Below are 11378 nucleotides of genomic sequence, written 5' to 3'. Positions count from 1 at the left end.
GAAAATGGCATTCAGGTACATGTGATGGAGGAATTCTCATATCTCCGCTTCATTTTTTGGTTAGCTTTTACTATCATGAAGGATCTATGTTGAAGTTACTTCCTCATACTTTGTTTAAAGCTCCCCTTCCAAGGTTTTGGTAGTTTTTGGAGTTCAAACTCTCTTAATGTACTCTTTCAAGTGCATTTGTTTGGTTTTCTAGAGCCTCTCTCTGTTCTTCAATTTATGCAGTTTCCTAGCTCTCTAGATCCTTTCTCAGTTATTTTATGCTTTTTGTAACCCTTTTAAATATCAATATATAGGTTATTTGCCTTTTCGCAAAAAAAAAAATAGTTCCATCATGAAGACCTTAGGAGACTCTATTTGTTGCTTGATACTTGTTTGAATGATTTTATATATGGGTTGCTCCTCAAAAAAGCATAACTATGACTATACAATGAAAACTCCAAAAACTCACGAAAAAAGATCGAATCAATGAAGTATAAGAAGCCTTTGAGAACTCTAAAATAAAAATTATTTTTATTTTTAAAATTATACATTTATACATTATTTATTATATTATATTATTAAGTCCTTATCCTATTTGAAAACAAATATTCTTCAAACTCTTAACTCTTTATCAAAGAAATTCAATTCAACTAAAATAAAATACGGCTTACCTATATATCTTCATTGAGATATCTAATTTTATTACGGTACTGTTCCATGCCATCGTTAAAAAGATTAGAAAACTTTGACGGACTTGATTTTTATTCCGTACCATCATTCAGTAAGGAAGTTTATCCCTATGATGCATAATTGTAGGAAGTTTATCTTCATGTGTAATATAACTTGATTGTAAGGAATAGATCTTATAAATAGTATTATTTTATTATTATATCTAGATATTTTAATTTAAGCTCATGAATTTAATATGTTTATTAAGGAAAAGGGCAAAAAGATTTGATTTAATAATTATAAAGATGAATTAAATAATATAGGTAAATTTTGAAATATTCAACATTTTAAAAAAAATTAAAAAGTTTTTTCTTTTTCAATGATCATAATCGATTTGACTAATAATTAGTATATGCAAATTTTTTTTTAAATTTTAGACTTTAAAATATATTTATATAATCAATTTAATCTTTATTTAAATGGTAAAGATGAAATTTTCTAAAAATTCAACATTTTAAGAGAATTGAAAGAATTATAATTGTTTTCAATGATCATAACTGATTTGACTTAATAGTTAAAATATAGAATTTTATGTTAAAATTTTAGATTTAAAAATACTTATATATTTTAATTCAATCTTTATTTAAATGATAAAGATGAATTTTTTGAAATATCTAAAATTTTAAGAAATGAAAAAGGTCTTGTTTTTTTTTTTTAATATATAACATTTAAATTACTTTATTATAAAATTCAATATTATAATTATTAAATAATTATATATAAATTCAGTCATTTTGAGTGAGAAAAATTCTTTTGACGAATTCTCTCTTTCCGTTTTTTAAGTGTTAAAATTTTGGTACTCCATTGTTTATAAAAACAATCTCTGTGACTAAATCGATTCCTACACATCTTAATAGATCTAATAGAGTACTCTGAGTGACTATGTTATGAATCAAAAGGAGAAGAAAATAAAGGACAAGGAAAGGCTGAGAGGAAACAGAAACATTGGAAGAATTATTTCATTTATAATCTTCTCAAACACAATAATACATGAAGAAAATCCATATTGTCTAGCAAAATTAGTTAAAGCCTATCTCTCAATCAAATTTTAATTAATATTGAATCATTTTTGTAATAAAATTTCAAGTTATAATAATATATTTTTGCACCATTAACACCACCATCATTTAAAAAGTTGATTTGCAACTTTATTATAATCCTTACAAATTCCATATTCTAAAGAAAACTAGGTAAACCCAATCTTAATTAATATAACTTTCTTCTAGGGATTCGAAATTATGAACATTTAACTCGTTGGAAAGGTCTCCAAGAGTTGAAAGCGAAGTCCTGAAAAAACGTGCCTACGACAACGTTCTAAAGGACAGACAAAATGCCAATTACTAACATATAGAAAAACTTTTAAAAATATAAAAAATATTTTGTTTTCAATATTTCAAATTTGCTTCTGATCACCTATGAACACCGAAGTTTATTGAATCCCCTTTTCTTTAGCCATCTTGCTTGGAAAGTTGGACATTATGGCTGCAATTTGAACTATAAAAATATTGAATTAATATTTTTTATTGGATCATCTTAATTGAAGAGCTTTTATATAAATCTCAAAAAAGTGCAAGGTAACATACCACTATATTGGGAAGGCCTCTTCTTCGCAATATATACCTGGTGTCCATTGATTGTAATAGGTGATTCTTGTTAATAAAATGTGTATGAAAGCATTAGAGTATAGTAAAACAAACAATTAAACACAAAGACAAAATCAACAATTGTAAATATATTCATTCATTTATAAATAGCTTAGAAAGTATATACTTTCATTAGAATATTACTTATAAGGTAGGAACAAATTCAAAGAAAGAAAAAAAAAATCCCAATACCTTTATGGCACTCTGAGTAGAAGTTGATGACTCAAATTGTATAAAACCATGAGAGAATTGTCTTTCCTGTATTAAAAATTCAAAGAATGAGGAAAGCATAATCTAAATATAAAGGAAAACTTATATAATGGAAAACTTAGTTAACAAAAATAATAATCAATAATACCTGGTTTCTTGTAATTTGAATGCCATCTTTTTTAATAGGACCAAATCTTTTGAACTCTTTTTCAACAAGGGCAGTTGTAGCATTCAGAGGCAAGTTTTTGACATAGATTGAGAGCTCTTCAACTGCATTAATATCATGTATATTGGTAATATTAGTGACAAATCAAAATTTAATGTTATTTGGCACAATCATACATGAAAATAAGAAAGCATTCAAACCAGTAATGAAGGAAAATGATAATAACCTTGAACAGCATTTATTGGAAACTTCCTCACAACAGTCGACACTTCAACAGGTTTTGAATTCTGTTTCATAAGCTGAAAATGTAGAATTTAAAGAACATTTATTAATAACTAAGATTAAAAAATCATGATTAATTGTAAATTTAAGATGAAAATAACAATAAAATATTTCAAATTTTTTAAATCTTAAACTTACAACTGATAGAAAAGTTGCTTTTTTTCTAGACACCTCTTCTGGTCTTTGTTCTTTTGGTACTCCAAGAGTAGCTGCCTCTTTCTCAAGAACTTTACTAATTTTCTCTTTAGAGATGGATAGTTTTTGTGCAATATCTAACTCTTCTGGTGCTTCAAAAGTAACCACCTTCTTTTTTTTAACATCAGCTTTAATAATTTGTTCTCGAGATACTGGTAGTTCTTGTGCAATATCCAACCCTTTTTTTTATAAAAAGAGGAGATCAAAAAAATTATTAAAAAAAAAAAAAAAATGAATTTCTATGAAATTATTATTGATTTTCTTTTCTATTTTGATTGTGTGTAAATTTTTTTATCAACTTTTCATATTGGTCCATCATCATAGCGCTAAGTTCAAGAAATAGAAAGATATACTCTTGTACGTAAATTTATGAAGACTATTGTTCTACTTCTTGATCTTTCTATCACCCTGATCATAAAATGCAATCTTGAACATTGATTAAAAAAAAGAGAAAAGTTACGCACAATCAAAATAAAAAACAACAATAATAATTGTGAAAAATCAATACATTCTATAAAAAAATTTAATGCAATTTTTAAAAAAAACTTACTTACCTCTCTCAAGAAGCTCATCAGGAACATAGTTAACCACCTCTGTATCTTGAACACCATTAACCACTACACCTGTTTGTAAATCTTGAGGGTCCTCTAAATAGAGAAATAGATCATTTAAAACAAAATGGCCCTTCTCCTGTGGTGCCAATATGAACACCTGTGTAAATTTTCTCTTCATATTGTTTTTTCTTACTAAAACCCCAGATACCGTGATAATATAATACTGATTAATAGATTCCTGAGAGTGCATAGCCATAATTTCTGCTTTATATTTCCCATTATGTAGAGATGCAAGCTTATCAGTTATAGCCTGTAAAAACCATCAAAGTTTGGTAAGAAAAATAGACATGTAATTTATCCAAGTGCAAAATCTTTTGAAAAAACCAACATTAATTAAAAACTAATTGCTTATAGTTAAGAAAACACCAATATTTGACTGACTTCTATTGATTTTATGCAGGTTATTTGACCATTAGGATCAGGGCGGCTAATTGTACTGGAATCCTTGTAGAACATATATAGCATCTCTGGATGGTTGTTAAATACATTGTAATATTGATCCACAAAGGCTTTTCCAATCTGTCAATGAAACCAGAAGAAATCATAATTTTTATTATTTAAAATTGAAACAAACCAAATCATTTCATTTTTAAAATATTAAGATGGTGGGCACTTACCTCTAACGCATTCACTGATTGCTCAGACTCCATCTTTCTGCAATTTGAAGAAAAAACCAGAGAATAAAAAACTATTGAAATCCAAATCAGAGAATTAAAAACTATTAAAATCCAATAGAAATAGTTTGTATCGATCTAAAACATGTTGAAAATTTATAGTATTTAGTTGCCTCAAATAGTTTAGTTTGTTTTTTTCTTTATTTACTTTAATAAAAAAGATATACTATAGTTTTATTTGTTTTTTTTGTTTTGTTTTTAAAGCTAAAATGTGTAACATTACTAGCATGATATAAACAGTGACATAAAGTAAAGAAACAGGAAAATCAAGAAAAAAATTCTTATCTTTAATTTTTTTTAAAAATAAACTGTTAAATTTAGATTCCCATGCATTTTTACGATCTGAACCGAGCTGGCTGTCTTCCCCAATCAACGGTCAAAAATGCATTAGGCTGATCCAAGAATGTTGGAGAAATAATCTTCATTCGTTCCGACTTCGTAGGGGTTTTTGAAGACAGCGGTAAATAATTGTTTATGCATTGCAAATACTTTTTTAAAATATAATGAAGAATGCTTCTTTTTTTTTTAAATAGGACGGTGCTTCTATTTTTTTTAATCATTTTTAATGTAAATTTGCAATTTTTGATAAATTAATATTTTAATTTATAGTAAAATATTATTATATTTAGTCTTTATTTTGGACAATAAGTTTAATTATTTATTTAATTTAAAAACAAGTTAGCATACTTATTTAATATTACTTTTTTCATATTTATTTTTATTCATTTAAAATATGAAATATGAAATATTAAATATAAAATGTAATTTAAAATGTATAATTTGATATAAAATATAAAATATTCAATTCAATTTAATTTAATTTGTATAATAAAATATATAATATTAAATATGATGTTGATATAAAATGTTAAAAATATTAAATATAAAATATAAATAAAAAATAAAAAAATTGAAACAAATAAAATATAAAATATTAATTTTTATGTAAACTAAAAAATAAAAAATAAAAAATTTTAATGTAAAAGAAAAAACATTAAAAAAATCATTTAAAGAAATGCTTAACAATAGTATCTTGACATTTTAATGTTAACTTTTACTAAAACTTAAATTTGTCAACATTCACATCTCAAAATTTACCATTTCATAACTAAAATATATAACATTTATTCTTTTTAAAAGTATTAGTCCAAAATAACTAGTTTTATTAAAACATCTATTTTATAATTTTTTATTTTAATGATATTTAATATATAATTTTAAAAAAATATAAAATAAATAAAATATTTGAAATTTCTTTAAATAGATGTATTTAAGATGTTAATTTACATATAGATTAAAAAATACATATAATTTTAAAATATATATTTATATATAATTTTAAAAAAATATAAAATAATATAAAATAAATAAAATATTTGAAATTTCTTTAAATAGATGTATTTAAGATATTAATTTACATATAGATTAAAAAATACATATAATTTTAAAATATATATGACTATATATTATGAGATATAGATATTGTTAAAATATATGTATATACATGCATGCACATAAATTTATATATACATGCATGAATGCATTGTGTTTGTCTAATTTTAACATAAGATATAAACATTTAAAAAAAGAAAAAAAATTATAAATATTTTATATTTTATATTTTACTTTAAAATTTATATTTTATACTTTATATTGTATAGTTTTATATTTTATGTTAACATCATGTTTAATATTTTATATTAAATTATATATTTTAAATTATATTTTATAATTTATATTTCATATTTTACATGGATAAACATAAATATGAAAAACAAAAATGTTAACTTATTGTTTACAATAAAAATTAAATATAATAATATTTTAATATCAATTTAAAATTAATTAAAAATATTAATTTATAAAAAATTAAAAATATTAATTTATAAAAAATTATAAATATACATCATACGAAAAAAATTAATACAATCTTATTTAAAATTAAAAGAAACATTCTTTAATATATTTTAAAAAGGTTTGTATAGTGGATAAAAAATCATTTCGTCCGGATTTAATTGCAGTTAAGTCAACTCATTTCAGTTAAGTCTGCAAGAGAATGCAATGGTCTATAGTAGCGTAGCATCCAGTTACATAAAATCTTTTATATTTATATATTTTTATCAATTTTATTAATGTTAAGAAAATGATAAATTAGTAATATATATAAAAATCTTAAATTCACTAAATTTTTATATTAACATCAGAAAATATTCAATATAATATTGTTTTGAGTTATAAGTTCTATATTGAGAAGATTTTAAATTAATATATATTAAAGTAAATAAAATAATTGAAATTTCTTTAAATAGATGTATTTAAGATGTTAATTTACATATAATTTAAAATATATATATAAAAAAAATTTATATTAGATATCGAGAGTCCAAAAAAAAGTTAGACCAAACGTTTATACAAGACTAGGGGGCGGGGGGCAAGGCCTCAACTGCCAAAATGAGGAGCCAAAGAGAGGGTTATATACAATTATCTCTTATAACAAAAAAAGGAGACATATCAGAGTAAATCCCTATTGGAGAACCTCATCCAGTTCCTCCATCCATGTGGTCTAGCCTTTTTCTCCTTCCATCTAGACCACCTTCTTTCTTGCTATGATCTGGGAGCACAACTCAATCTTGTTGAAGGGAGGGGGCCTGCTGTCCTGTAGATCCTTTATCAATTTCTTCATAGCCTTGTCAAAGGAGACTTGGTTCTTGAAAAGCCTAGCCCATTCGTAGCCGTCTTGCATCTCGTAGACAAACATGGTTGCTCTGCCATCCTTCAGAAATCGCAGTAGCTTGTTTCTCTCGAGGTTCATCAAAAAAAGACCTGCACACCAATTTTGTAATGTGTGAGTTTTTTAAAAAACTCAGTACGTTCCCTTATAATACCTTGGAACTTCTCCTCATTTCTAAGTTTCCAAATAAACCAGAGAATGTAAAAAGATAAAATTTGCCACACTAGATTAGTATCCTTTCTCAGTCCATGAATAAAACTAGTAACTATATCATAAGTGAAAACAGATTCTGTGATAGCAATTCCAAACAGAAGCCACACTTCTCTAGCAAAGGGACAGTCAAAGAAGATGTGACGTGTAGTCTCAAGTTTTTTGCAAACAGAACACCGGTCATATGCAGCTGATTTATTCCTAATTAGTAATCTATCTAGCATAAATTGTCATCTGAAACATTTGATCTTAGGGGGGGTGGGGGACCACCAGAGCTTCTCAAATGTTTTCTGCCAAGTATGCGGGGTATGATTTACATACCACAGAGTGTTGATATGTTCAATTATTGCGGTGTCACTATTGAGCAGGGTATAGATAGATTTGGCTTTGATCTGAAGGAGGGTGGAGCCATCCTTCCAAAGGAATGTTAGGTACCTATGGGCATCTACTTGGGTGTTCTTTGGGAGATCAAGGGGAGCGCAAGCAGTTTTAATCATATTGTATGTCTTCTTATGCAAAGTAGGGAGACCATATTTAGTACTAAGAGCCTCCCAGCTGATAAGATTATCATGTTCTAGAATGTCCATAATGTTCTTGATTTCTTTATTATGCCAAAGCTTAGCAGAGCAACCTTGGGTTAAGGCAAGGGGTTTGGAGTTATGATGCAGGTTCCACAATATTGACCTTTCACCGTGGAGGGTATTGTCATAATTGAAGCTCAAATTGTTAATGAGACCACACACATGTTCCCAGGCTTTCCAGATGGATTTAAACACCCAAGTACCTTGGACAGACACAGGGAAACCGTCTACAATTAAGTCACCGAAGGGGAGGGCTTTCCAAGTTTTGGCTTTTTTAGGAACACCATTTTGTATGTTGTTACTAATGAGGATTTTCCAAGGTTATTGACCTTCCAATGAGTGAAAAATCCATTTGGTAGCAAGGGAGATACCTTGCAGCCTAAGATCCTTGAGGCCCAACCCACCCAGCTTTTTGTCCAAGTGGCACCATGACCACTTGACTACGTGAGCTTTCCTTTTACCCTTCCCTTCAGACCATAGGAACCGTCTGATGGCCTTTTGGATTTCAAAGACTTGGTAATTGTTGAACATCCATACCGAGGAGTAGTATATGTTGTATGAGAATAGGATCTTTTGGCAGACTTGAATCCTGCCAGCAAGGGAGAGGACCCTATTGTCCCACTTGTTGAGTTTACTGTCTATCGTACCCTTGACCCAACCCCACATGTCCTTAAGAGAGGGAGATATAGAGAAGGGTATGCCTCCCCATGCATAGCCAAACTGGTGAAGCCAGTCCAAAGGATTATCTTTCCATCCAAGTAGAATGGATTTGGTGTTAGATATCCAGGCTCTTGAAGCTCTACCGAAAATGTCAAGTTTTTGATTAAGGGAATCAATGTTGTGCTTTGAGAGTTTCAGGAAGAGAAAGGTGTCATCAACAAACTGGATGTTGATCAGTTCAGAGTTGTCAGGCATAGTAATGCCTTGGACACAGGGGGATAGGGTGTTATCTCTAAGGAGATAATACAGGGCATCGGAAGCAATGACAAACAGAGCAGGGGCAAGGGGGCAGCCCTGCCTAATTGATCTGGATAGGGGAATAGGCTGGGAAAGGGTCCCATTGACTTCAATCAGGGCAGAAAAATCCTTGAGGAGGATTCGAACATAGTTACAAAATTCTCTAGGAAAGCCAAAGGCTGAGAGCATCATGAGGATGAAGTCCCACTCCACCCTGTCATACGCTTTCTCAAAATTGTCAAGGAACATGGCGGCGTCTTGGTTCGAGGTTATGGCCCACTCCATGGACTCCCAACTCATTACAAGATTCTCCAAGATGTATCTGCCTCTAATGAAGCCTGTTTGGGTGAAGCAAATGTATTTGGGGAGGATCTTCTCAAGGCGAGAGGCTAAGGCTTTGGCTAGGATTTTGTAGGAGATGTTGAGGAGGGTAATTGGTCTCCAATTTTTATTTAGGGCTTTGTCCCCTTCCTTTGGTACAAGCTTAATAATACCCCTATTTATGAATTCCCCCAGGGTGCTAGTGGCAAGGGCTTCATCATAGATGTCCAATAGGTCATTGGAGATCTAGTCAATGTTAGTTTTGTAGAATTCAACAGGAAGTCCATCAAGGGCTGGGGCCTTGCTATCCTTAAGAGACTTAATGGCATCCTTGATTTCTTGCAAGGTTATCTTAGCTTTGAGGAGGCTGGCTTCATCCCCAGAGATTCTATTAGGAATAATTGTTCTACATTTGGTACGGGCCTCTGTTGAGGACTCATTATCCTCAGAGGTAAAAAAGGTTTTGTAAATTAGTTCAAAGGCTTCTTTGATGTCATTTATATCCAGGAGTTCCTTATCATCAACAGTTATTCTATCTATTTTCTCCCTGGTCTGGTTTTGTTTAAGCATTTTAAAGAATATTTTGGAGCCCTTATCACCAAACTAGAGCTAGTGGTTGCAGGCTCGGATGAAGGCACCTCTAATTTTAACCTGTTGGTGCTTCCTAAGAATATCTCTAGCCTCGGAGACCTTCTTGGCCAGGATAGGGGAAGAAGGCTGGAGTTGAATTTCATGTTCTAGGGAGTGAAGCCAATGGGTAAGAGTTTTTTCTAAGAATCTAAAATCCTTTGCTTTTTTTGCCCAATGGTTTGGAGAAGACTCTGCTAGGAGGAAATGTTCTTCTACCATCTAAGCATGTGGGATTGGGGGAAATGTGGCTGCAAGTTGAAGAGTCTAATTAGTTTGATGGCATTTAGGACATCCTCATCTTGCAGCAAGGAGGTGCTAAGCAAGAATTTCTTATAACGAGGATGGCTAGGGGTGATGGAGTTCCTAATGTTAATGATGGCTAGAATAGGGAAGTGGTCAGATAGGGTAGTTGGTAAGGCTGCAACTGCGTTCCCAAACTGATTGGGGGAAAAGGAGAAAAAGTCCTTATTAGCATAGAATCTATCTAGCCTAGAGTAGATCCTATTAGTGTTTTGTTGAAAGTTGCATTAGGTGTGCCATAGGTTAGGGGTGTTAGTTTTAGTGCCTTCAAGGGGGTCAAACAATTGAAAGTGTTGCTTCAATCCGTCCCAATGAGGTCTTTCTGAGTTTTTCCATTCAAATGGAAGACCCCCAGCCTTGTCATTCTGAGATTCAATCATATTAAAATCCCCCACCATGATCCAGGGGATATTTGGGAGGGAGGTTAGCCAGTTCCAGAGGGAAGTTATTTCCTTATAATCATTGGATGCATAAATGGAACATATGCCAAAGCAAGAACCCTTAATATCTAGGGTAACCCAAGCTACTCTATTACAGGGGGAGGTCCCTTTATCTTTGAGGTATGTTGTCCATTTAGGGGGGATAAGAAGACCAACTCCTCCTTTTCCTCTCAGGTGGTTGGTATAGACTTTGATTGCATCTCTCCAGATGAAGTCAAGTGTGGTGTCGAGGGAGAATCCAACAGATTTAAGTTCTTGTAACATCAGAAAATCTAATTTTTTATGATGATCCAAAAATCTTTTAATCACAAATTTCCTGTCAGGCAACTCAAGGCCTCAAATGTTCCAAGATATGTATTTCATCAAAGTGGGGGATTTGGGGGGGGCTGGTAGGGAGACCGTTGTTGGTCCCCAGATTTCTTCTTGTTTTTGGAGCCCACGGGCCTACCTTTTTTTTATTTAGGGAGTTCCCTTTCATAAGGTCCTCATCATCTTCACTGGTTTCGGGACATTCAGATCTACTATCTGTATTTCCTACTATGTCGGACCCAGACAACTGGGAGCCTAGAAAGCCAAGGAGCATAGTGCTAGTTCTAATTTCCTCTAGACCCTTATTAGCATAGATAACTTCTATAATATGATTGTCCTCTAGTTCTTTGAGTGTAGATGTAGTTGAGGGAATGATGGTGTTAGTGTCAGGAATAAGC

The 11378-nt window shown here is 30.6% G+C and overlaps 1 protein-coding gene across 2 annotated transcripts; it reads right to left on the bottom strand.

Annotated features, from left to right (window-relative positions):
- Nucleotides 1-1833: 1833 nt before the first annotated feature.
- On the bottom strand, nucleotides 1834-4548 carry LOC131070649 (nuclear transport factor 2). Of its 2 annotated transcripts, none has more exons than XM_058006231.2 (9): nucleotides 4445-4548; nucleotides 4209-4346; nucleotides 3768-4077; nucleotides 3157-3392; nucleotides 2963-3035; nucleotides 2719-2840; nucleotides 2553-2618; nucleotides 2301-2367; nucleotides 1834-2211 (listed from the first exon to the last, which is right to left on the bottom strand). In XM_058006231.2, exons 1-9 carry the CDS (start codon nucleotides 4475-4477, stop codon nucleotides 2147-2149), a joined length of 1110 nt encoding a protein of 369 aa, XP_057862214.2. In that variant the 5' UTR covers nucleotides 4478-4548; the 3' UTR covers nucleotides 1834-2146. The 2 variants fall into 2 exon arrangements, with proteins under 2 accessions (XP_057862214.2, XP_057862215.2); XM_058006232.2 differs by having other exon boundaries at nucleotides 1834-2199.
- Nucleotides 4549-11378: the final 6830 nt, after the last annotated feature.

Source organism: Cryptomeria japonica, chromosome 5, assembly GCF_030272615.1.
Source record: "Cryptomeria japonica chromosome 5, Sugi_1.0, whole genome shotgun sequence".
Classification (NCBI taxonomy): domain Eukaryota; kingdom Viridiplantae; phylum Streptophyta; class Pinopsida; order Cupressales; family Cupressaceae; genus Cryptomeria; species Cryptomeria japonica.
Note: the sequence above shows the minus strand (reverse complement) of the source record. Positions and strands in the feature narration are given on the sequence as shown.

Coding starts and splice junctions, on each gene's coding strand:
- LOC131070649 (XM_058006231.2), bottom strand. CDS start 4,477: ATGGAGTCTGAGCAATCAGTGAATGCGTTAGAG. Junction 3,393..3,767: donor TGATGAGCTTCTTGAGAGAG/GTAAGTAAGTTT, acceptor TATAAAAAAAAG/GGTTGGATATTGCACAAGAA. Junction 2,619..2,718: donor TTCAAATTACAAGAAACCAG/GTATTATTGATT, acceptor TTTTTAATACAG/GAAAGACAATTCTCTCATGG.